At 38.4% G+C, this 23064-nt stretch overlaps 1 protein-coding gene across 1 annotated transcript; it reads left to right on the top strand.

Annotated features, from left to right (window-relative positions):
• The first annotated feature begins 13123 nt into the window (after nucleotides 1-13123).
• Nucleotides 13124-19028, top strand: LOC108872879 (high-affinity choline transporter 1). The gene is made up of 8 exons (XM_018660780.2): nucleotides 13124-13356; nucleotides 14527-14640; nucleotides 15426-15581; nucleotides 15943-16091; nucleotides 16616-16759; nucleotides 17182-17335; nucleotides 17503-17720; nucleotides 17929-19028. Exons 1-8 carry the CDS (start codon nucleotides 13173-13175, stop codon nucleotides 18472-18474), a joined length of 1665 nt encoding a protein of 554 aa, XP_018516296.1. The 5' UTR covers nucleotides 13124-13172; the 3' UTR covers nucleotides 18475-19028.
• Nucleotides 19029-23064: the final 4036 nt, after the last annotated feature.

Here is a 23064-nt window from a genome sequence, read left to right as displayed (position 1 = left end):
ACAAGCACCAAAGATGATGCCAAAATCAAACCACAAGAATCTCTGTGATCACGAGCATCAAAAATCCAGTCTAAAACTAGGTCACAGTGTTAATGGTGAAAATGCAAACTTAAAATACTGTTACATTTATTTTTTTTCCCAGAATCAGAGAATGAGGCCACTTCTGTTGGAGACTTGAGGCTACTGAGAATCTGTGTTTTGCATTTAATCTGACTGTATATGAATGTTCCTCTCTGCCATGTATTTTCTATATCCAGCTTTAAATACTGTGCAGTCTCACTCACTCATATACCTGCAACTGAATGTCTTTTATTATTCACTCTTAAACCTTCTGGCTTGAGTGTTTTACCAAAATGAGTCAGTCAAGTATTTATTTTAACCAAATACCACATACAGTACGCACATTTTGATGTTGCTCTACTGTATATGCTATACATATTATTTTTTGCTGTTTATGTATGTAGATGTATTTATGTAAATTGTTTTTTATTTAAAATATTTCATGTGTCATATTGAGGATATTCTATTTTTTTTTTTGTGAGAGCTGTTTTTCGTATTTTCCCACTTGATGCAGTATGTGTTTATGCTATCTGATACTGTAGTTTTGTTTTTTGGTCGCTGTGTTAAAGGACCGTGAGTTTTGTGCAGTGACTCCAATTAGAGCAAGGCACTGCTGATATCTGTTAGTGTTTGGGCTTTGATTTCTGCATCTGGGTTTAGATGTTTAGACTTTATATCAGGGCCACCTCTTAGCAATTACCGTAACAATAGGCACATTACACGGAGCCTAATATTACACATTAATCGTTTTAAAAGCCCAAACAGAATAAAAATGCCCCATATAAACACTTCAGTCAGAATAAACAGGCAGACCAAAATTTTAATCGGTTGCTGAGGGGTAGTTTAAACCTTTTCATAAACCAACCCCCAAAAAAATACTACCACGGAAACGATTTTAACCGAATTACTTTCTGGCTGCGTTCTCTCTGTGCTCGCCATCCATCTTGACATAAATGTGTATGACATACACTTGATATTCATCACTTGTACGTATGCTGCACAGCTGCTGCCGATTAAATGCACACTGTGTTAAATCACATCCCATTTAAACTGTCGATATCAAATCTTCAAATCAAATCACATCCATGCAACCGCAGCTAATTGGAAATGTTCCAAATAGAGACCAATGTGTTTGTGTTAGAGCTGTTGGTGCTGGTTAAACGTCAAGAAATGCATCATGTGTTCACCGTTTAAATCCATTCACAACTGTCATTCACTTAATAACTGCCTTACTCTATAATCCAGTTACTACATACAACTTTTACATAGATGTCGGTCTCTTTTTTTGATACATTGATTCATTAAATGTCAGCGACAGAGAAATATGACATTTTTGCTTGATAAATGACTCTGCCAGATAACAACTGCTGACTGAATTTCTATGAAATTTGCTGTGGATAATCTTGGTCCCCAAAGACTGAATCCAATTGTTTTTGATGACCCCCTTGATCTTTTATGAAGCAACATCATGAGACCAAAATTTCCTTGTGTACCCATTCAATTTCAGATTTAATTTTCCTACTCCCTTGAGGATGGACCCCCATGACTTTATTTTTATTTATTTATTTATTTATTTTTTCTCTACCACCAATCTGACATTCTTAGGCCTGATTATATGGTAAGAGGAGAGTTGTCCATTCTAGCCTTCTTAGTCTTCTTACCTACTAAAAAACAGCTAATGTTGCTATCTGTCTGTTGGTAGAAATGTACAATCTTTAGGTTGTAAGCTTATGTCTTACCTAGTGAACACAACCTGAACTTACTGCTCATTCTGCTGGTTGTTGTTCTGGTTACTTAACCAGCAGAGTGAGCTGAATCTGGACTGACCTCCATTCCTGCTACTGTGCATTTTCGGACAGATTATGACTGAACCAACAACTGAATGATTGAATGAATGAATGAATGAAAGAAGAGCGTGGTGAACTGATGCTAACTTCACCAGCTCACACCATATTGAGGTCAGGGAGGGTGGAGCATCTGAAGCACCCAAAGAAGATTTACTCTTTTTTTTTTTTTCACCAACAGCGGAGTTTGTCCATTTCATTTGCACTCATTGCTCTCTCGTCACCTGCTCTCTCTATTCACCGGCTTCCTCACTTCCTCTTTTGCTTCAGTCACTCCTTTGTGCCAGCTCTCTCTCTGAGTCAACGTGACACAAACTGGAAATGCAACTTCATACCACAAGTGGCACCCAAAAACAACATGATTCTGCAAGTTGCTGCAATAATCTTGACAGCAAGGGAGTGACATTTTACACTTTGTCTCTTTCAGGAGCCTAAAAATCTTAAGTCAAGCAAAAAAGTCAGTTAAACTACTGTTTGAGACTCCATTTATTCTTTTAGCCAAAAATTAAAAAAAAGAAATCTCAACTAAAATACACATCAGAGGAGCCGAAATTACCTTCTAAGATTTAAATCTATTGCAATAAAAAATCTCATTTGCAAAAAATCTTGGGAAAGTAAAAGAAAAATGCGGTTTTGATTTATAGACAGCTCAGTTCAACAAATCAAGTAATTCACCCTCACAAGTTGTGTTCGTTGGCAGCTCATAGGTACATTACTTTACCAGCTGATAACAAGTTGGGCCATGTCCCACATCGCATGACATCGATGCTGATTCTCCAAGCCTTTCGTATACACTGTCCTACTAAACTAAAAGACTATCATAACAGTTAGACTTTTGTTAGTAAAAGTGCAGCTTTTGTCTGTGTACCGATTGTCTGTCTGATTGTTTTTGGTCTCGAGGGCAGCATTACTCAGTTTTCTCTGGTCAAAGGCAAAGAACTGCCATTGCAATAGACACAAAAGTCTGGGCCCAGAGTTATATACTGATGTAGTAAAGTGCAATTACTCACTCTTTAAACAGAGTTGTTTTGGAGCTCAGCACATGCTCGGGCAACAACAAAACATTTAGCTTACATTTAACAAACTTTAACTTAAACATAATTTTACTTGAGTTTCCTTTACCCATTAAACCAGATGGACATGCTGGCACACTAACATGACATCAGATAACTGAATGTCAGAAAATCTGGGGTTGAGAAATCTCACTCCAATTCCCGCTCTGACATTTACTATCTTATCTTATCTCGTCAGGTGGCTCCTTTACACATCTGGTCCCAGGATGTAGTTATTTCATGACATGTAGTTTCTCTGTAAATGACAAACAGCATTAGAACATCTCGCCTCCCTGTCCCATTCCTGTCTCTGCTGTCCATCAGCCCCTCCTACTGTCCCTGACCCGTCCCCGTTTGGCCTCATTCCCAGCTGTTTGACGAGGGAGCAGCGAGCGGACAGATGTTGTGAGCCATCAGTGTGATCAGCAGCAGCAAAGGGAAGGGAGAGGATTTAGTTGGTGTTAAATCCATGACTGTGTTTCCATCTAAAAAAAAGCCGTTGACTAATGTGTTAGTGACATGCAACGATTCCCCACCATCAGTTTTTACTTTGCCTGCTTTTCATTCAGTCATTCACTCTGATGATTATCCTGCCTCCTATTGCTCTCAGATATTGTCTGTGTGTCTATGTTTCGTGTGCATACTCCCAAAGATAAAAGACAAATCTTTAGTTTGCACTTCTGAGTTTTACTACTAATGTACATTTGACATTGTAGCACTGAGATTGAGGGAGACTGAATCATGAATGTAGTGGTTGTGGCACGCTGAGGATCATCACGACCACAGACTTCATCTGCACTCTAAGCAGATTTGATGCACTTGGGCATAACTCAGCACTGCAGAGGAGCTCTAAATCCTTCCATTGTCACATGTTCCACCATCAGAAAGATTTTATGAGAAAGTCTTTGTTAGATTTTAAGCTTTGGAAAATCAGAAAGCAATCATGTACAATAACTCCTTGTGTTGGGAATCTGTAATCGCATTTCTCCAAAAAGTTAAATCGTCTTAAGTGTCTTATTGTGCTGCTGATGGATTATTGGGAATATGAACAGACTGAAGAGGCTATGACCTACCACACTTGCTTTGCGCAGAGCTCAGGCAGATTTTTGATGTATGTTAAAAAAAAAAAAAAGAAGAACTTGCTAAATCATAGTTAGAGGTTTTGAGTGACTTGGCTGATTGGTTGGCAGAGAGTCTGACAATCTGACTGACTGGCTGCTCTGTTGGCTTGATAAATGAATTTCAGACAGTTAAGTTCGCGGGGAGGCTAAGCGACTGTCTGAGCGCGTAGGAGTGAAAGCAAAGCAGCTTTGACAACATGTCCTGTCGTCTGACTCTGACAGAGGAAGTATATACATGACCCAGACATCTGACACAGTTTCTAAAGTGGTGGGTCACATGTCATATTAATACTAATATATACTAATATATAGAGCCAGCAAAGTAAAATGGTACAGCTAAGTCAGCTAACGGGAGATCTCAAGTTGTTTTAAATGTTCTTTATAGAAAATTGTAGTGTACATGGAATTTGTTCTTATGTAGTGATGTATCCATTTCTCATAAGAACCCCTGAATACCCCTTCTGCTATGACGAAACAGATCGTGTTCTGGAAAACGAGTTTGGCCGAGTGCTCATTAGAAGATGGGACTAGTCCCATAGTCGGATTTCAGATGTCTGCTGTATCTTGTGAAGCTTCATTGTTTTCTGGCTGTAAAAATCATGGTACATTTGCTTACTTACTTACTGAACCTGTCTGTGATGTGCTGATCACCACCAAACGTGCTTGATATTGTCATCACTAGTTCATCACATCTCTGCCGAAATGGCACCTTAACTAATTTGCAGTGTGACTTAAAGCCTGAGAAAATCTCAGCTACAGCTTGAAGAATTCAAAATTATGACAGAAAATGAACAATACAGACTGGGGCAATGTAGTTGTGGACAGTTTCTGGGTATAGATGGCCTAACAAAAGATGCCACTGAGTTGCATGGTGGGACATGTAGGATTCAGTACTTTTGACTTTGTCTATCACATGTCCACCAACTCTGAATGGACATGTGACGGAACTCTGATTAAACAGAAAATAGGAACAGCAGTACCTGTTTCATTTTCTATGATAAAACAGTTCTAATTTAAGCTATTCTGTTTACATACAAGCCAAAAGGCTTGTATGGCATCTTTAAACATAAAGTGCACTAAATTTGATATTTCCAGATTGCTGAGCCTCCTAACTTTTTCTTCTGCACCTGCTCAATAAGATGTAACAGACTGTCCCAAAGACAAGGTGTTTGAGTTTTTGCACTCAGCACAGGCAGTATAGAACAGGACTATGGTCTTTTTGTTCATTAAATCTCCTGCATGTACATTTTCTACTGTTTCCCAGACAAGATGGCACCTGAGTTGTTAATGCAAACACTCTGAAGTTTGTGTTTGTGTCCCTTTGAAGTGAAAAACCACCAGAGGAAACTGAATGGCTTGTGTGAGACTGTTTTTGAAATGGCACAAATGTAGAAGTGTGTGACATATCCTTCCCTGCAGACAAATGTGCAGAAGGCTCCTTTGGAGCGACCTTGAACGCTCCCACCGCCGGACCGACATCAGCAGGTCAGCTAATGTTGTGGCTGTGATTTCTAAAAGTGTATTTTTTCCTGCTTTTGATATCAAAGAAAAGCTCCTGTAATCGTTCCTCCTGATGTTTCTAACCTGCTCTTGGCTTTGCCCTCTTTTCTCCTGAGCTCGGTCTTACAGGTGTGTAACTGCTGTATGTTTCAAAGCGCTTTTGCAGCAGGCCTATCTGCTCTGTGTGTTGCACAATAAAAGCAGTTTGTCTCATATGTTTGTAATTGTGTTGTACTGTTCACGTCTTTCTCATCCACAGTGTGATGACTTATATAAAGACTACTATTTTGGTCAAATCAAATTTCAGAAAGTCTAGCGCAAAATGTAACAGTAGAGTATCGTCAGTACCAATTTTAATGTTCATCCTGAAGGTCACACACATTAAAGCATTTTCACTGACTTTTTATGAGTTTCCTCGAGATACTGATGTGGCAATATCTGATGTTTGTTCAAACCTCTGAAGTTTGTGTTTCCCTATGAACAAACACAGTTCTTGCTCAAGAGCAAAAGCATATGTATGTTGTTATAGTGCCGCAAAACCTCTCAAGAATGAGGCCAAATGTTTGGTCAGAAAAGTGACATCTGAGACCACTGTTTGCATCCCATCTCCTACCACCAGTCAATAATGTTTGTTGTTTTCAACCATGACGATTCCCTGATTGGAACCAAAACATAACTTTTTTTTGTAATACTCTTCTATTGTGTAGGTATGAAGGAAGACTTGTTGGTATTCCCACACCTCCCTAGTCCAGTTGTGGTCAGTATTCGCTCTTGATTCTTTTCAATCACCATTTTGACTCTTGCAACCAGGACAGGAAATAAAAGGAATTAGTTATATTGCTTTACTTGATAAGGAAAAGTAACACTGGCACATTGCCTGAACGGGCGGCACGGTGATGCAGTGGTTAGCACTGTCGCCTCATAGCAGGAAGGTTTCAGGTCCGAGCCATGGCTGACCTGGGGCTTTTCTGTGTGGAGTTTGCATGTTCTCCCTGTGCCTGTGTGGGTTCTCTCCAGGTACTCCAGCTTCATAAGACATATGAATTAGTACTGGTAATTCTAAATTGCCTGTAGGTGTTGGCCCTGTGTCAGCTGGGATAGGCTCCAGCCCCTCCCAACCCTTAACATGCATGACTATAAATGAAGTTAGGGATTAAAGATCAGTTGCATAAAAGCATATTTTTTTCACTAATCAAATGGCAGTCATAATTGAGCTTTGTGATTTTGTTTTATTGCTTTGTAGAGCAATCACACTCTCCATTCTGGTCTCTTTTATATACACGCACACTCACACACACATACGCACACAGTTGTGTTGCGCGGCAGCTGACCGCTCCCAACAGCTGTAAATCCTCCCATCAGGACCAGTGACGTGTCTCCTCTCAGCTGGAGGCATGGACTGTCTACTGCCCTCGTTTCTCCCCCCACCCTCCTCTCCCTGACAGTTATTATTTCAGGCTGATCACTTCATCGCGGCCGTCAGTGTCCCTCTGAGCTGTCAGTGGACTCATCCTCCTCGCCTTTGTGTCCTCCATACCTCCTCTGAACGTTCTTGGCCCCCTGTGGCCCCTGGCTCCGGCTGGGCTTTAGATCCTCCACCCGTCCACCATGCGGTCTCTACTGGAGAGCAGCTGGATGAAGTTTGGACCAGCTGGCCGGGACTCTCTGGACTGGTCGTCTAGCCCCTCAGCTCTACCCTCCACTGACAGACAGGCACCAGTGAGTTTATCCAAATGAGAAGGACGTGTTGGGAAAGATGTTTTTTATTTTATTTTTTTATTTATCTCTCGATTTTTTTTTTTAGTCTGTTAATATTTGATCTGTTAAATGTCAAATTAAAGTTAAAAACATTAAATGCAGCAGAGAAGTAATCCACCATGAAGCTTCCAGAAGCACTCACAGCCAATTGTGAATACTCTAATATTTTTTATAGCATATAAAATATACATTAGGAACTAAAATCACACTACTTTTGGTGACATATGACTAACCAACATTTCAAAGTCTACACACCAAAAGCATGTACAGCTTTTAAGGATTATTTATTAAAGACAAAAATCTGCAAGATGAGAATCTGGGCTTGCACATGTTAGTGGCTTTATGATGACACTCGGCATTTGGCCACTGAGATGACATAACAAGGTTTGGAAAATGCCAGATATAGTCCTAATCTGATTGTTGAATGTTGTAGGTAATGATGCTGATGGAGATCTGTTTTTTTTTTTTGTTTGTTTGTTTCTTTGTTTGTTTGTTGTTTTGTTTTTTTTTTTTCAGTTTTCATTTTTTAACCTTTTCACACCGAATTAGCTGTGGCTTTTATTTCTCCATGATACTGTAACTGAGGGCTACATGATTAAATCCGGATTTACTTAAGGACACGTACCAAATGGAAACAATACTATTTTCCACACTGTGGCTTCTTTTGTAATAATCAGTCATGGCAAAAATGTCTTACATACATATAAAATAAAATGAAAAATCTATGCATCTAAGTATTTACTTGTTAAGAGAGAAAAACTTTAAAATTTAAAAATAAAAGTTAAAATATTCAAGAAATTTAAGTTAACTTTTTAGAGTTACAATCCAAGAGATCTAGATATGTTGAAAACAAAACTCTATTGGATTATAAAACAAACAGGAAACACAACTTTAATTATTAAAGTTTCTTAGTTCCCTGCTGTATGAAGTCTGAGTTTTTATTTTTGATATTTGTGCTCAAATGTCTACAACAACATTTAAGACTCGTAACAACTTTAAAAAAATGTAATTAAAATCTTTATCAGATGTTTATTTTGTCTTCAGTGCTTTAACAAGTGCTTCAATTTAAGTTGTTTAAAGTATTTGAATTAGAAACATATGCAGTATACTCAGTGGCTTTGTGCTCATCCCTAACCTTCAGCATTTTTAATGGTACAGATTAATTCATGTAAATAGGGCAAACAGATGTTCATGACTGACAGCACCCTCTGTTGGCCAGATGTCATCAGAGTATCAACCAATAGTATTTCCTGTACCACAAAAACACGATTATTCTATTCTATCTATTATTATGACACATATATGTGACACATCCAAAAGTTTATTTTGTATTTCTTTTTTTTTCCTTCAAATGAAAAACACTTAAACTAAAACTAGCTGAAACAATAAACCATACAGATTGAACTACAATGGGAAACGTTATATTTAATCTTAAATCTGCTTTGTATAACCAACAGTATTTTCACCTGTGGCATAAGCAATGTGACAAATCAGACTCTGTATGCTCTATTAGCATTTTTTTTCTGAGACCCACAGTATGGTTTTCACTGTTGAGATGAGACATGTATTCTCTGTGTGCTGTTGTGCAGAAATGTTTGTTGTTGTTGTGTGAATAAGGGATTGTGCTTGACAGCAGAAAGTAAAGATGATCCATGTTTAATTTTAGCGTCAAGTAACCCACCACCTTTTTAGTTTTTCATTTGGCGTATATTCATACACAGTCAGCAGGATGCAGGTCTTTTTCACAATTTTATATTCACACACAAAACATGTCTAAAATTACTTTTTGTAAAGTTAAATGTGAAAATATAAATTGCTATATTGCTAATATATATGCTAATTGCTCTATTCACAGAAAATATAATCTAATCTCTTTATGTCTGACAGGGCCAGAGCTCAGGCGAAGCCATAATCACTGCAAAATCCATTGCCTACATTGCCATAGCAACTGTCTCCGTCCTCCTCCTCTTCCTCACCATCCTCAGCTTCCTGATCTGGCGCCGGAGGCGGGGCTTCCACCTCAACGGCAAGCTGGGATTGGCCAATGTGATCGCCCTGGAGGACCTGCAGGACCCGGAGAGGAACTGCGAGCTGCTGTCCTCCCTCCGACGCAGCAGGGGACAGCACCAGCTCCCCAGCTCCAGTTCTGAGCAGGACGTGACGGACGGCGTGTTCCTCATGGTCTACCTGCCATCACCGTACGAACAGACGCTGACCAGGATTGCCAGAGCAGCCAGCACGAGCAGCTCCAAGGACATGGAGCTGCTGCCGCCAAGTCCAGGACCAGAGACAAGCAGCAGAAGTGAGGAGGAGGAAGGGATGAGGCTGAATGACAAGGCAATCATAGAGGAAGAAATCAGGGACTGAACCGAGGCAGAATACAAAGAGAGTGGAGGATGATAGTCTTGGTATGTAGGAAGGTACATACCAAGACTAGACTGTAGACCAAGAGAAAAGACCTCTTTGACTATCTGAATTTTTGGATGTGGTTGAGGAAGTGGTTTGATTGACTGGGATCCAGAACACATTACCTCTCTTTAGACCTCTTCCTTTTAACAGACAAGCAGCTGAACATTCAAGACTCTGATTCGAAATGACTGTTTCCAGTTTATGGTTGTCATGGCAATGATAATCTGTTACAGGAACCAAACCTCTGATATTCTAGCTATAAGACAATCCACTAAGAACCCGTCTGTGCTATCCTGCAGCGTGTACAGTACAAAAAAGACTGAAGGAGGTTCATTTTTTTAGTATTCTTTTTTAAAGTGTATATCATTTCTTATACATAAACTGCAATTGAAAAACATGTACATCTGGATTGAAAACTGTCTATTTTTTACTCTTATGTGTATGTTATCTGTAACACAGCTGTAGCTTTCATTTAGAGTTGTAGTTTCCCAGTTATGATCAAGTCAAAGTGAGCATCAATGACACTTCTACAGCCCTTGATAGACACAGGGAAGTCTTTATTTTGTAATACTGATATTTGTATCTATTTTTGCTGTGTGATATTTGCAGTATATTTTTGTCTCATTGTCCGACCCCCAAATACAATGGCTGACAAAATAAAGTGGAGAATTCTCTAATAGTGTCCTAACGTGTTTCATCCTCTCACATGTAATGTGAATCAGGTTTAACATTGTTTTTGTGATACAAAAAGGACTAATTTATGATCACAAGAAAAAAAAACTTAGTGTTAGATACATTTTTACATAAAAACAAACTGGTTTATAGCTGAAACTCATGATTATTTTTATTGAATAATCAATTTTTTTAACTGATCTTTAAATACCACCCACAGTCCATCGTGTTAATTTTGTTTGTCAAAACTTAGACAATTCTAGAGCATAGAACATGAACACAAAGTCAAGATATTCATGAAAGGCAACACCTTAGAAAGTCACTCTGAAGTTCCAAAATTGAGACATTTAAAGATGTTAACTCAGAAAGACAGACAGACAGTCATGTTAAATTTACATTAAGCCAAATTTGATTGGCCAACTGTCAAACAAACAAACAAACAAACAAAAACACCAGCGTATCTGCATCAGGTCTGGTTGTGGTTTGTCTGAATCATCAGCAGAAAGAGTCTTCCACTTGCTGCTGTCATTCAACTCCACAAAACCTCTGTTATTTTTTTGCTCTGTTATTTTTTGCTTTACAGGCTTCGCAAAACACAATACTTACTGTAGCTGCAATGAGCTATAAGTACAAATCATTCAACTGTCACTGATGTTCATAACTGATATCCAACTCCATGCAAACTGCAGCTGAAAGTGCTTCACCAAACAAGTCTGAACAACAAAAAAGAAACTGTAACAACTGTAACCTTAAAAACAAAATGAAAAGGACAAAATAACCTCAAAAGCCAAGAAAACATGAAGTTAAAAGTCAGATTAGAAAGATTGAGGACAGAACAAGCCATCCATTCTGAGACTAAGTGTTACAGGGATGGTATTACATTGTCAAAGCATGTGAAAACAGAAAGCAGTATCTGATTTGTAATGTGAAATATTAAAAACATTCAAATGAAAGGTCATTGAGGATCAGTGCTCTGTGCCAGCTGTCAGCAGTGAGTCAGTAACAGTGAAAACTTTGATTTATCTCTAAGCCCATACGGTTACTGTCACTCAACAATGCTTGTTTTCTCCGGTTTGCTTTGACAGTTCATTTTAAACAGTTCATGTAAGGTGCAGTGTACACCAGTGCATTTTAATAGAAAGCAAAAATAACCTGTAAAAATGTGGTTAAATGCAGAGTAAGTAAGAACATTTAAAACATGATAGCAGCAAAGCCACAAAACCTGTAATACCATTGCTCTATAAAGCTGTGGCTGCACCTTGTATTTAATGCATACTGTTACAGACTGATCATTAACTCTCCTCAGGTGCTGCAGATATAGATCAGGTGCATCTAATTAAGCCTATTCAAGCTCTAATCCATGGCCAGAACACATGCTCTAATCATCTAACCATGAAGTATTGTAATTGTTTAGATTTCCCTGCTATAGATCATTAAAGTTTATCTTAGATGAACATTTATGTCTCCTGAAAATTTAACCCCTAAAAAATGATGATGTGAAATGGAGAAGAGGACGTGTTGTCGCCACTTATTTTCCCTGTGGTCACTTATTTAAAATGTTAATATAGTGAATCACACTGTATATTTGGGGAGACAGTTCTAGTAATTACTATTTTATGCTTGTTCAGTTGTCTGATATCAGAAAGAGAGAAACATGTATATTAGAATGACTAAATTGTGACTTTAGCTGTATTAAAACAACATACAGTATGTAATGATTGAGAGCAACAAGTGGAGATGAGATTCAGCTGTTGCACCTTGTTGTTAAAGCGTTTCAGCACTGTACTGATGAAAACACAGGCGTGAACACACGTTTGTGGCTTAATATAGGCAGCTTGCTAACAACACTGCAAGTATAGATATAATTCCATCTAAGCCCCACCTTAAAGATGCCCATGAAGGTTTAGTTTGCTCATATCAGATTACTGATTACAGGTTAATACAAGGTGTCTGCTATGCACACTATGAGCCAAACTACACTACACATTTAAACAACTGAACCACACACAAGATTTCTGCTCTTAAAGGCATCATGTTTCAGTATCAATAAAAATGAATGTGGCTATTGTTTGGAGATTTAAAGTATATTTATGACATTTATTGTATTCTGTGACCAACGCTTACTTAACTTTTGCTTTTATTCAGAAGTGCATTCAACTGAGATAAGAATTACTTATTTGTGGCTTTTATAGAACAAATGAATTGTATGGATAAAAACATGGAGACAACTTAGTATTTGATTCTGAGATTTGTACCATCTATGGGGCAAAAGGGGAAAAAACACATGCAAAACAAGCAAACAAAGGAACAAAGAAAAACGGGTCAAAAGACGAGAAATGCTGTTATATACTCAACTGAAACTCAAATGAGGTTCCCCCCTTTTCAAATGACCCCTGTTTCCATCTAGAGACACTGTAAATACAAATGATTTAGACGTGCTCTATAGCAGGATGGCATAGATTATCAATTATGCTACCTGAATCCAGTTCTCCACACTGCAAGACTGCAATGCATTCAGGTGGGAGTAGGATGCAAACACGAGCCCCAGGCCAACAGTGATTCCAAAGAAAAAACGTAAAGGAGGAACTAAGCAGGTAAAATTCTTAGTCTACAGTTTCTTTAGAGGACACACCCTGCACCCACTAATTACACTATCTGTTAGTTATTCAGGTTGAGTCAGTTCCAAAGACAGCCTGCATGCAGTCTGGCTCCTCTCTGCACTGTGTGCTCTGTGCTGCTCCTCCTGGATAGTCAGTATGGCTCTCAATGTCCCAGGACTGGTAGTCACCATCATATTCTACCTGCTGGTGCTCGGGATTGGTATCTGGGCTTCCTTCAAATCCAAAAAGGATGAAAACAGGACACAGGCAAACCACGCAGACATGGCCCTGCTGGGGGACAGAAAAATCAGCTTGGTAGTGGGGATCTTCACTACAACCGGTGAGGTTGTGTCCGTGCTGCAATGCAGCAGCTGCAACCTGCAGAGTCAGCATTTTTACTGTAAATTCATGCATGGCCGCAGGATGGTTTTGATAAAGTCATGCTTTCATTTCCTGAGGACAGATATAATGTGTGTGTGTTTTAATTAATTAATTAATTTTAACATAAGGTATTTGCCTTATATTTTGTTTTGTTCAAGTTTGGGCTTTGGTTTCATGGGTTCTAAATATTTTTTTAATTTCCTACTACTGCTGTCCAAGTTTGTATGAGATCGATGTATATATAGGAATGTGTAAGGATGTCTTCTTTGGGGTTGATTGATGTGTCTAAATAAGCCCACGAGGGATGGATCATGCAACTGGGGAGACATAATAATGAAAATATTCATCCATGCTAACCATTTTGTAAATAATACATTACAAAAAAGATAGCTTTCTCAAGAATCTCTTTACCGACACAGCTTCCATAAATTAATTTAATTTATGATAATGTATTTACAGTAAGATGTCTGATGTCTGTGAACTTTCATATTAACTTTGCAACTGAATCTATATGAGGTAAATTGAAGTTTTAAGATGAAGTTTAACTAAAATCAAGAATGTAGTACCACAGCTAATCTTGTACAGTAAATAATGATTGAATCAAGGGCAACTGGACTTGGCTGAGGATACATGAAGACATTTCAACACTTGTTCTACACATATATGTGCTCTTAAAAAAACACACACACACACACACACACACACACACACACACCCAACAGCCATTAGAGTTATTACCAAGGATTACACTGATCCATCTAGTTTCTGCTTAAACGAAAGTATGGCTCAACACAGGAAAGCCAACTCTCCAGGTCATGACTCAGCTGTTTACCTGTACTTTAAGAATGAAACACTCCCTCAACAACAACAGCATAAATATTTTGTATAGAATGAATGCAGCATGAATAGAGACAGGAACGTTGGCCATTGAACAGCTACATTTACCTTTAGACAAACAAACTATAAATGTGATCACACCCTTATCAGTGAACATACAACACTGGCAATGTCTCGGGTTTACATTTTCTTTTCTTCAAGCACATTAAAAAGTACAATTACACTTACTTTTTCTCCTATTTTTGTAACTTTGAAAACATTTGTAACAAATTTGAAAATGTGCACCATGCAGCTACCTGGGTTGGTGGGACCTTCATCATCGGCACAGCGGAGACCGTGTACAATCCAAAGTTGGGACTGATTTGGGCTGTGATGCCTTTAGCAGCGACATTGGCCTTCACTCTTGGTAAGATTCTGTTCTCAAACCCGAGGTTTTCAATTCTCTCTACACTTTAACTAACCAGCAGTGGTGGTAGAAGTACCCAGATCCTTTACTTAACAAGATGTAATATACCACACTTCACACTGCATTTCTACTGACGTAAGTAAAACTATGTAAGTATAATCAAACAGATGTTCTTAAAGTATTTGGTCTCTGACTGTTACAATATTGTATATCCATACCATTAGATTTATTATTCATGCATTAATGTATGAGCATTATAATTTTACTGTTGTAGTAGTTGAGGTGTAGTTGAGGTGGAGCCATAGACTGTGGGTGGACTCATTTTAATGATTTTGTATGGGACTGTTTGCCCAACTGTGATTACTAGTAGCTGTCTTGGGACACTTGGTGCATGTTTGTGTAATACATTTTCTTGATATTTTCTTGACTTTATTTTTAGCGCGATAGATACTTTACATCATTTAGTTTTTGCAACTTAGAATATTAAGTAGTTGACCTAACTTATAAAAATTGTTTAGAATTTTCTGACTTTTCTGTAAGTAACAGTTTTTACAGTGGATACAACAACTAAACCAGATAAAATATGAAAATAAATAAATTAAATAAAAATACATAAGGCAGAACCATAACTACACTATTGCTAGATATACATGGTACATTAGTGCATGTGAATCTGAGATAAAATAGATGTGATACATGATGTAATACTTAGTCCAAGTCAAGATTTAAACCGAAACGGTGCAGAAGAATTGCAGAGTTGCAGTTCTCACATTTTTCCTTTCTAGGTGGTCTTTTCTTTGCTGAGCCGATGAGAGACAGGAAGTATGTGACCATGATGGACCCTTTCCAGATCAAGTATGGAAATGGACTGAGTGGACTCCTGTCTGTGGCACCTCTGCTGTCAGAAATTATTTGGGTAACTTCAACGCTGATAAGCTTGGGTAGGAATTCATCAAATCACATCTCGATGTGTATAAACATGTGTCTGTGTGCATACTGTTAAATACGCCTCTACTTTTTTGTGTGACTTTGTAAGACAAAGAAGCACAACTGTTCTCAAAACATCTTTTTTAATAATTGCAGTTAGTTTGATTCAAAGTGTTTGCTATGTATAATTCTTTAAGTAACTTTATCAAATTCTGTATTTGCATTGATGCAATTGGTTCTTTGGAATTTGTTATGGATGCATAAATGCAACAAACGTAGCACTACAAATGATCTTGATCTATTATGTATTAGTCGGTTTGCTTGAGTGGGGGTCCATATGTGTGAATACTATTGACCATTTTTTATCTTTCACAGGTGTAACCATGAGTGTGATCCTGGATTTGTCCTATGCTGTGTGCATCTGGATCTCTGCTGCTGTGGCCATCACCTACACACTGCTGGGAGGTCTCTACTCTGTGGCCTACACAGATATTATACAGCTCTCTCTCATTTTTATCACCTCAGTAAGTAAGTCAGCCAGTCGCACTTTTTATTTGGAGCTAATGAGCAAATGCTACCAACCTAACATAGTACCATGCTAACACAGTAAACTGAAACGGTGACAATGACATCACTAACATCGACACATGAGCATCATCATTATGAGCAAGTTAGCAGAAATGTAGTTTTGCGAATAGATGCAGCAGAGGCTGAGATATCCTGCATTTCCCATAATGCAATTCATCAGCATCTTTTATCATCCTTTCCCTGTCTACTAAATACTCACCCCACATCTGTAGTCTATTTTCTGCTAACAGAAATAAGCTCTAATGGCACCACAATCATCAGACTTAGAATCTGCTTCTGGAGCTACAGCTACAAGAAATCATAACGCTGTTTTCAAAGGAAGAATAGTACTTAAAAAAAAATAAGTATATATTGTTTCTATTGCCCAGTGCTATGAGGAAGTAGAGGTTGGCAATAGAAACAAGCTAACCTTCTTTATGTTTCCCCATGGTGTATGTAAAGTATCTTTCTCTCTCTGCAGTGGCTGTGCGTCCCATTTGTTCTCATGAGTCCAGCATCTGTTGACATCACCACCACATCCTTCAACCACACCTTCCAGGCTCCCTGGGTCGGCACTCTGACTGCAGACAGAGTCGGGAGGTGGATCGATATCTTTTTATTACTGGTAAAGTAACCAAAAGCATTTGATGCTTCAAGACTAATCAAGACTGACACACAGACTCTAAAAAGAGATTTATTTCAAGTGAGATGTGCAGGAGATGAGGAGAGAGAAAGCTGTTGAATTTTACTGTGCCTCTGGTTCAGAGTCTTGTGTTTTATATTGTAGTGTTGACTAATCGTGACCAAAACAAATTTTATCTCTGAATTATTAGTTGTGTGTTGTTGTTGGAATTTAATATTCCAATATTCTGGCAGTATTACAAAGTAAAAAACATGCAAATCCATTTTTCAGTGATTACTAATCTTGGTTTGAGTTTTCTTTCTAAGTGGACCTGTACAGTTTATGTCTTTTTATCAACCTTATTATATATGATGTATTGTGCAATATGAATGTTGGTACACTCTGTTTCCTTGTGATTCTCTCAGAGTGTAGGAGACCTCGGTTTTCAGGACTTCCACCAAAGGACATTATCTGCCTCTTCTTCAGCTACAGCCAAGTTACGATGTTACGCTGCAGCATTTCTCATCCCCACATTTGGAATTCCTCCTGTGCTCATTGGAGCCGCGGCTGCATCGACAGGTAGACCTGTTATGTTAAATATATTTGAACTTTTGAACTTTTTTTTTTTTAACTTTTATTGCATCAGTTATTGACAAAAGGTAAATACGTGATCTGATTTGATTTAGAAGTGATACATATGACCTATCAAGTTGGGCTGATTAATCTTGTATTCCTCTTTTTCTTAGACTGGAATCTGACCTCGTATGGTTCTCCGCCTCCGTATGAACGAGGTCAGACAGGTCTGATTTTACCCCTCTCCCTGCACCACCTAACCCCACCCTACATCTCCGTCATCGGCATTGGAGCAGTGGCTGCTGCCGTGATGTCATCAACTGACTCTGCCCTGCTGTCTGCTGCCTCCATCTTCTCCTCGAATATCTACAAGAAGAACTTGAGGACCAAGGTGAGGCATACTTAACGTAAAAACTTTACCCAGTTGGTGACCAAGCACAGACGTAGAGGTAAAGAAACTTCCATGTAATGTGTTGAAAACGCAATGCGACAAAACAATAACACAAGCAAGGAGGGAGTTAGAGAGGTTTGGAAATATATACAGTAAAAACTAATTTCTTTGCTTCTACTTTCTTGAGTATCTTTTGTTCCACTTGCAGGCATCAGAGAATGAGATCCGCTGGGTGATTCGAATTTCTGTGGTTTTATTTGGCCTGGCCGGTGCATCACTCACCTTCCTCCACACCGGTGTTATGGCGTTCTGGGTCCTGGGTGGAGAAATCGCCTACATAATGATGTTCCCGCAGCTGGTCTGCGTGCTGTTCTTCAACATCTCCAATGGTTACGGTGCCACTGTGGGATTCCTGGTGGGGTTTTTTTTAAGACTTTTGTGTGGAGAGCAGTTGCTAGGGCTACCACCTGCCATCCATTTCCCAGGATGCACCCTTGAAGACGGTGTTTACGTTCAGTATTCCCCTATCAGGACCATCTGTATGCTGGTGGCTTTTGCCACCATTTTGCTGGTCTCCTACCTGTCATCTCTGCTCTTCAACAAAGGACTGATACCTGAGAAGTGTGATGTGTTTCAAGTTAAAATCCAACATTCACCGAGGACACAGATACCAACAGGTGGCAATGAGAACAACTCAAAACCTCTGTGTGAGAATGCTGGGGTTTCAGATCCACTGTTTGAATCGACATGTTGAAAAAAATAATACTAACAGGACACTAAACATGTATTACCTCTCCTAACAACATGTACCTCATTAAACCTACATTGAGAATAAAGAAAATGAGACGATAGAAAATGTATTTCTCACTGACAGGATGACCTTGAGAAAATTTTAATTTATCTAGTTAAGTATCAAATACTTTCTCAGCAAAGGAGTGGACTCAAAGATGAACTGATTAGATTGTCCCTAGTGTTTCCTTGTTCTCTTTCTCCTTGTGTTTCCCTGTGTCGCCTCCCTTGTCTGTGTGTATATGTGTGTGGGTGTCAGAGGACCAGTGCAGATTTCTGGTGGTCCTGCTCACCTGTTCCTCATTCCCTCATCACCACCTGCAGTATCAGAACCCCGGCTTGTCATCTACTTGTCACCAGATTAGTTCCAACTGTGGTATTGTGATCTAGGCTGCTCAGTATCATAAAGAGGGTTGGCATTTAGCCCAAAGTGTGAGCTCAGCACTAGTTCACTTAATTTCTGCTAATGAATCCAGAAATGTAATTGAAATATTGCAAGCATTTGTTAGTAATTTGCCTTCTCCTTACTTTGGAGATTAATTGTATCCAAATATGTCAGTCAAGCTGCTGCCAATTATGTGCATGGGCCTATAGAGATATTTAAGCAATATTAACCGAGAGGGTGTGCTTCAACGTTATTTGAGCACGACAGTGATGCGGTCAGGACCAAGGCACTTAACATCGCAAGCATCACTGAAGTGCTCAAATGAAGTTAAAGCACCCCCTCGAGTTTAATATTGCGATTAATATTGCGATTATACAACTATTACCAACAAAGCAAAATGTATAATCAAAATCTGTTCACGTTGAGGAGCAATTTGCTCTCAAAATTAAAAGGTTTTAGGTGTTTTTCCTGTTTCCATGGAAATACATGGGATCTGACTATTAACTGGAACACAATCAGTCACATCAGTGGACTCCTACGTGTAATGGAACTGAGTTTATCACTACGGCAAATAATCAGACCCTTAGTAACGACCTAGCAACAGAAATGATTTTCAAGTCCCAGATGAGTGAACTCTGAGCTGACGTTAATGCTTTATTGAGATCTCGGACTTTACCAAACTAAACCAACAGCCTACTGCACAAATGAATGCTTACTTTTATCAAACACGTTATAACAAAGATGCTGCATTTATTTTCTCACACAGATGTAGCTTCTGCAACCGCAAACTTTTACATGAATTTTAAGTTATAGCGCCGTGTCGGACAGACACAGCTGATGGACAAAGCCAAGGCGCTTTGCTCAAATGACATTAAAGGACACCCTCAAGTGTAATCTTGCAATTATACAACTATGACCAACAAAGTAAAATGTATATGGCGGAGTAATATTTTTAGTGATGAGTAAGGTGTGCTGTCATGCTGATTTGAGGACATTCTAAATGTCTTGTGGACCAATCAGATTACTCGGTCTCGAACTACTTGTTGTATAATTTTACATTTGGCCAGTAGATGGCAACAAGAGATCCCAAATGGCACAGTAGTTGAATGGTTTAATGGTTTATGTGCCCTGCTTAGTAAATACAATAGAACTACATTGGAATTAGGTATACACTACCAGTCAAGAGTTTAGACTCATCTTCTCATTCAATAGTTTTTCTTTGTTTTTATCACTTTTTACACTGAAGACAGCAAAACTACAAAGGAGCACTTAAGGAATTATGTAGTACACAAAAAAGTGTAGCTGAAGTAGCCACCTTTTGCTTTGATGACAGCTTTGCACACTCTCTTTGCATTCTCTCAATCATATTAACGAGGTAGTCACCTGGAATGGTTTTCAATCAACAGGTGTGCCTTGTCAAGTTAATTTGTGGAATTTCTTGCCTTCTTAATGTGTTTGAGACCATCATTTGTGTTGTGCAGAAGTAGGGTTGGTACACAGTTCTGTGCAGTGGATAGCCCTATTCGACTACTGTTCTATTCCATATTACATATACATATACAATTCTGCTGGTCACAGAGCTTTTTTTTCTGCAGTCAAAAGCATCTGAAAAAATCCTATTAGTTTTTTGTCAAGGGAACCTGGGCGGTACTAACTTCTGGCCTGTCCTATAAAAATACATAATTCCTGCACCACTTTATTGGATAGAATGCAGGTTTAAGGCACTCCTGCACTGGCTTCATTTTTCAGACCTGGAGTCGACATCCAGGTCTATCTTAGGTTTTTGGAGCCAGAAGTGACCATATTTGGTCAAGAGGGTGGAGCTGGGGAGGAGCAACAGATGGATCTCACTTGATAATATGCCTACTTACACTGGCAGCTCCACTGCATCAAGCTCCTCGCTTCACTGTGCTAAATCGCCACTAACACAATTATCTTCTATAATTTGAGGTGAAATTTACAGTGTTAAAGTGTTAAAGTAATCTCAGTAGCTAATTACACACATGTTCACATTTGGCAAATAGATAAGAGGAGTTACCTTGTTATTGTAGTTGAGGGAATATTGTATTTTCAGATAACTGTGTGGAGCTCATCCAATAATAGTGCTGTTTCTTTTCTTTTTTTTCCCCCATCCAGGCAAGATCATTTTTGCCCTTTCACAGTGACCCAAGTAAACCAGGAAACTGTTAACACAAACAGACCCCATATCAGTTTCCTCCTCCAACACTGAGTCTACTACATGCAAATTGTTACATACACATAGACTCATGATTACATTATAACAGCTGATAGACTTTTTTTCATCATACCTCTATTACTTACGGACTGCTGCAACTGATTTTTTAGCTATGCAGTATGGTCAACCTACTGTTGCATTATGCTCACTTTAATTGTCAAGGCAGCTTTTACTCCTTTACTCCCAGGCTTTAGAAGTAGTAGAGTGCTGCACCAAGTGATGTAAGCTACACATGACATTCTATTTTTATATTAAAGTTTCTTATGTCTAACCTTTCTACTGTAACTTATAACTAAAAACTGAGAAACAGTGGGGATTCATCTACCTCTTTTCATTATGCAAACTTGTATGACCAATTATTTATTTACTCTCTGTGAATTGCTTGCTACATGTAATTCTTTCATTTATTACATTTATTAGATTTTTTAGATAAGTCTGTCTGTAGTTTTTGATGCACAGATAAAATACCTATGAGGTTGTTGAGGGTTTGTATGTATGAATTTTAATAACAGCAACATGGTACACTATTGTAATCATATAAGAACACATTATGGAGGTTTTGTATTTAATTACAAGACTATTTCAATGGTAGCTTTAAACATTATAACGAATTTTTTTTTATTTTATACTTTCCTTATGTTTGTCTTATGTTCTTATTGATTTTAATGACACTGAAAAAGTGAACTGAAGTGTCCTGTTGGTAGTAAATGAAAAACTGCTTTAGTCACAGTAGATTTGTTTAAAATTAAATATAACAAAACTCATCGCAAATTAATGCAGGTCCTGATTGCACTTCTAGTTGTTTCCTTTTGATTTCAAATTGGGAAATACTTTCACCTGTGGATGTGGTGACCTGTGCTAGAGAAAACTCTTAACTTCATTCTTGTTTAAAATGTTCAGAATTTTTTTACAATGTTTTTGTATTTTAGCCACTCCCACCACTAAGTACCTGACATAACACAGATTACTGTAATTAGTGCATTAAGAGTATCTGTCTACCTTTTTGTCTGTGAATAGCTGATCTGATGTGTTAGATGGGTTTAATTCTTTCTCCTCATGTCCCTGGCAGGTTGATGGCACATTACAAAAACGCACATAAGCAAAGACAATTACTAAAACTACAAAAGCAGCACATACGAGCTTAACACATAAATTAAGACCCTGGCACTCAGAAAACCAACATTCATGATATAACGGGAAATTGTTGTCTTTTTTTCAGACCAAAGTCCATTTTTTAAAATAAGTCTTTGAACAACCAAATCTGATTTGGGTGACAAACCTGCGGCTCAAGTCCAAACTCGAAACCTACCTGTTAACCATGGCTTTTAATTCCTTGTTTCATTGTTTTTGCTTTATTTTTTGTGTTCCTTTTATCCTGTGTGCTTTTGTTGCCTCTATTAAAAACTTAAAAACTCTGTAACTCTGCAACATAAATTTGCCTTGCCTTACCTATTCTTTATTCTTGTTTCCTATTTTATTTCGATATTCTGCTCTCGTTTGATATACTTCCTCTTCTTGTGTGTTTCCTGCCTGTGTGACTGTCTGCCCCGCCCTTATTAGTTTCACCTGTATTTCATTATCCTTCCCTCTTTAGTATATTTAGTCTCAGTGTTCCCTGCTCTAAGTGTCAGTACATCTTTGTATCCAGGGTCAAGCGTTTTTCCTTCTGTTTAGCATTCCTAGCTGTTTTGGATGTCTTCTAGTTTTTTTGTTTTTTTTTATCTCAACATAGTCCTCTCCTGGCTGGATTGTTCTGCCTTTTTCTTTGACTGATAAACTTTTTTTTTGGCAAGACTGTTTTTTTTTTTTTTTTTAATCAAGTTCCTCACTGTGTGTCAGTGAGTCTTTTTGCCTGTGGTTTCTCTAGTTGTTACATAAACAGATCACGCTGTGAAGAATGGAAGTTTATTACAACCACAGCATAACTGAACTCA

The sequence above is a fragment of the Lates calcarifer genome, linkage group LG16_LG22 (genome assembly GCF_001640805.2).
Source record: "Lates calcarifer isolate ASB-BC8 linkage group LG16_LG22, TLL_Latcal_v3, whole genome shotgun sequence".
NCBI classification, from domain to species: domain Eukaryota; kingdom Metazoa; phylum Chordata; class Actinopteri; family Centropomidae; genus Lates; species Lates calcarifer.
The sequence above is the reverse complement of the archived record's forward strand: the minus strand, read 5'-3'. Positions and strand labels throughout refer to the sequence as shown.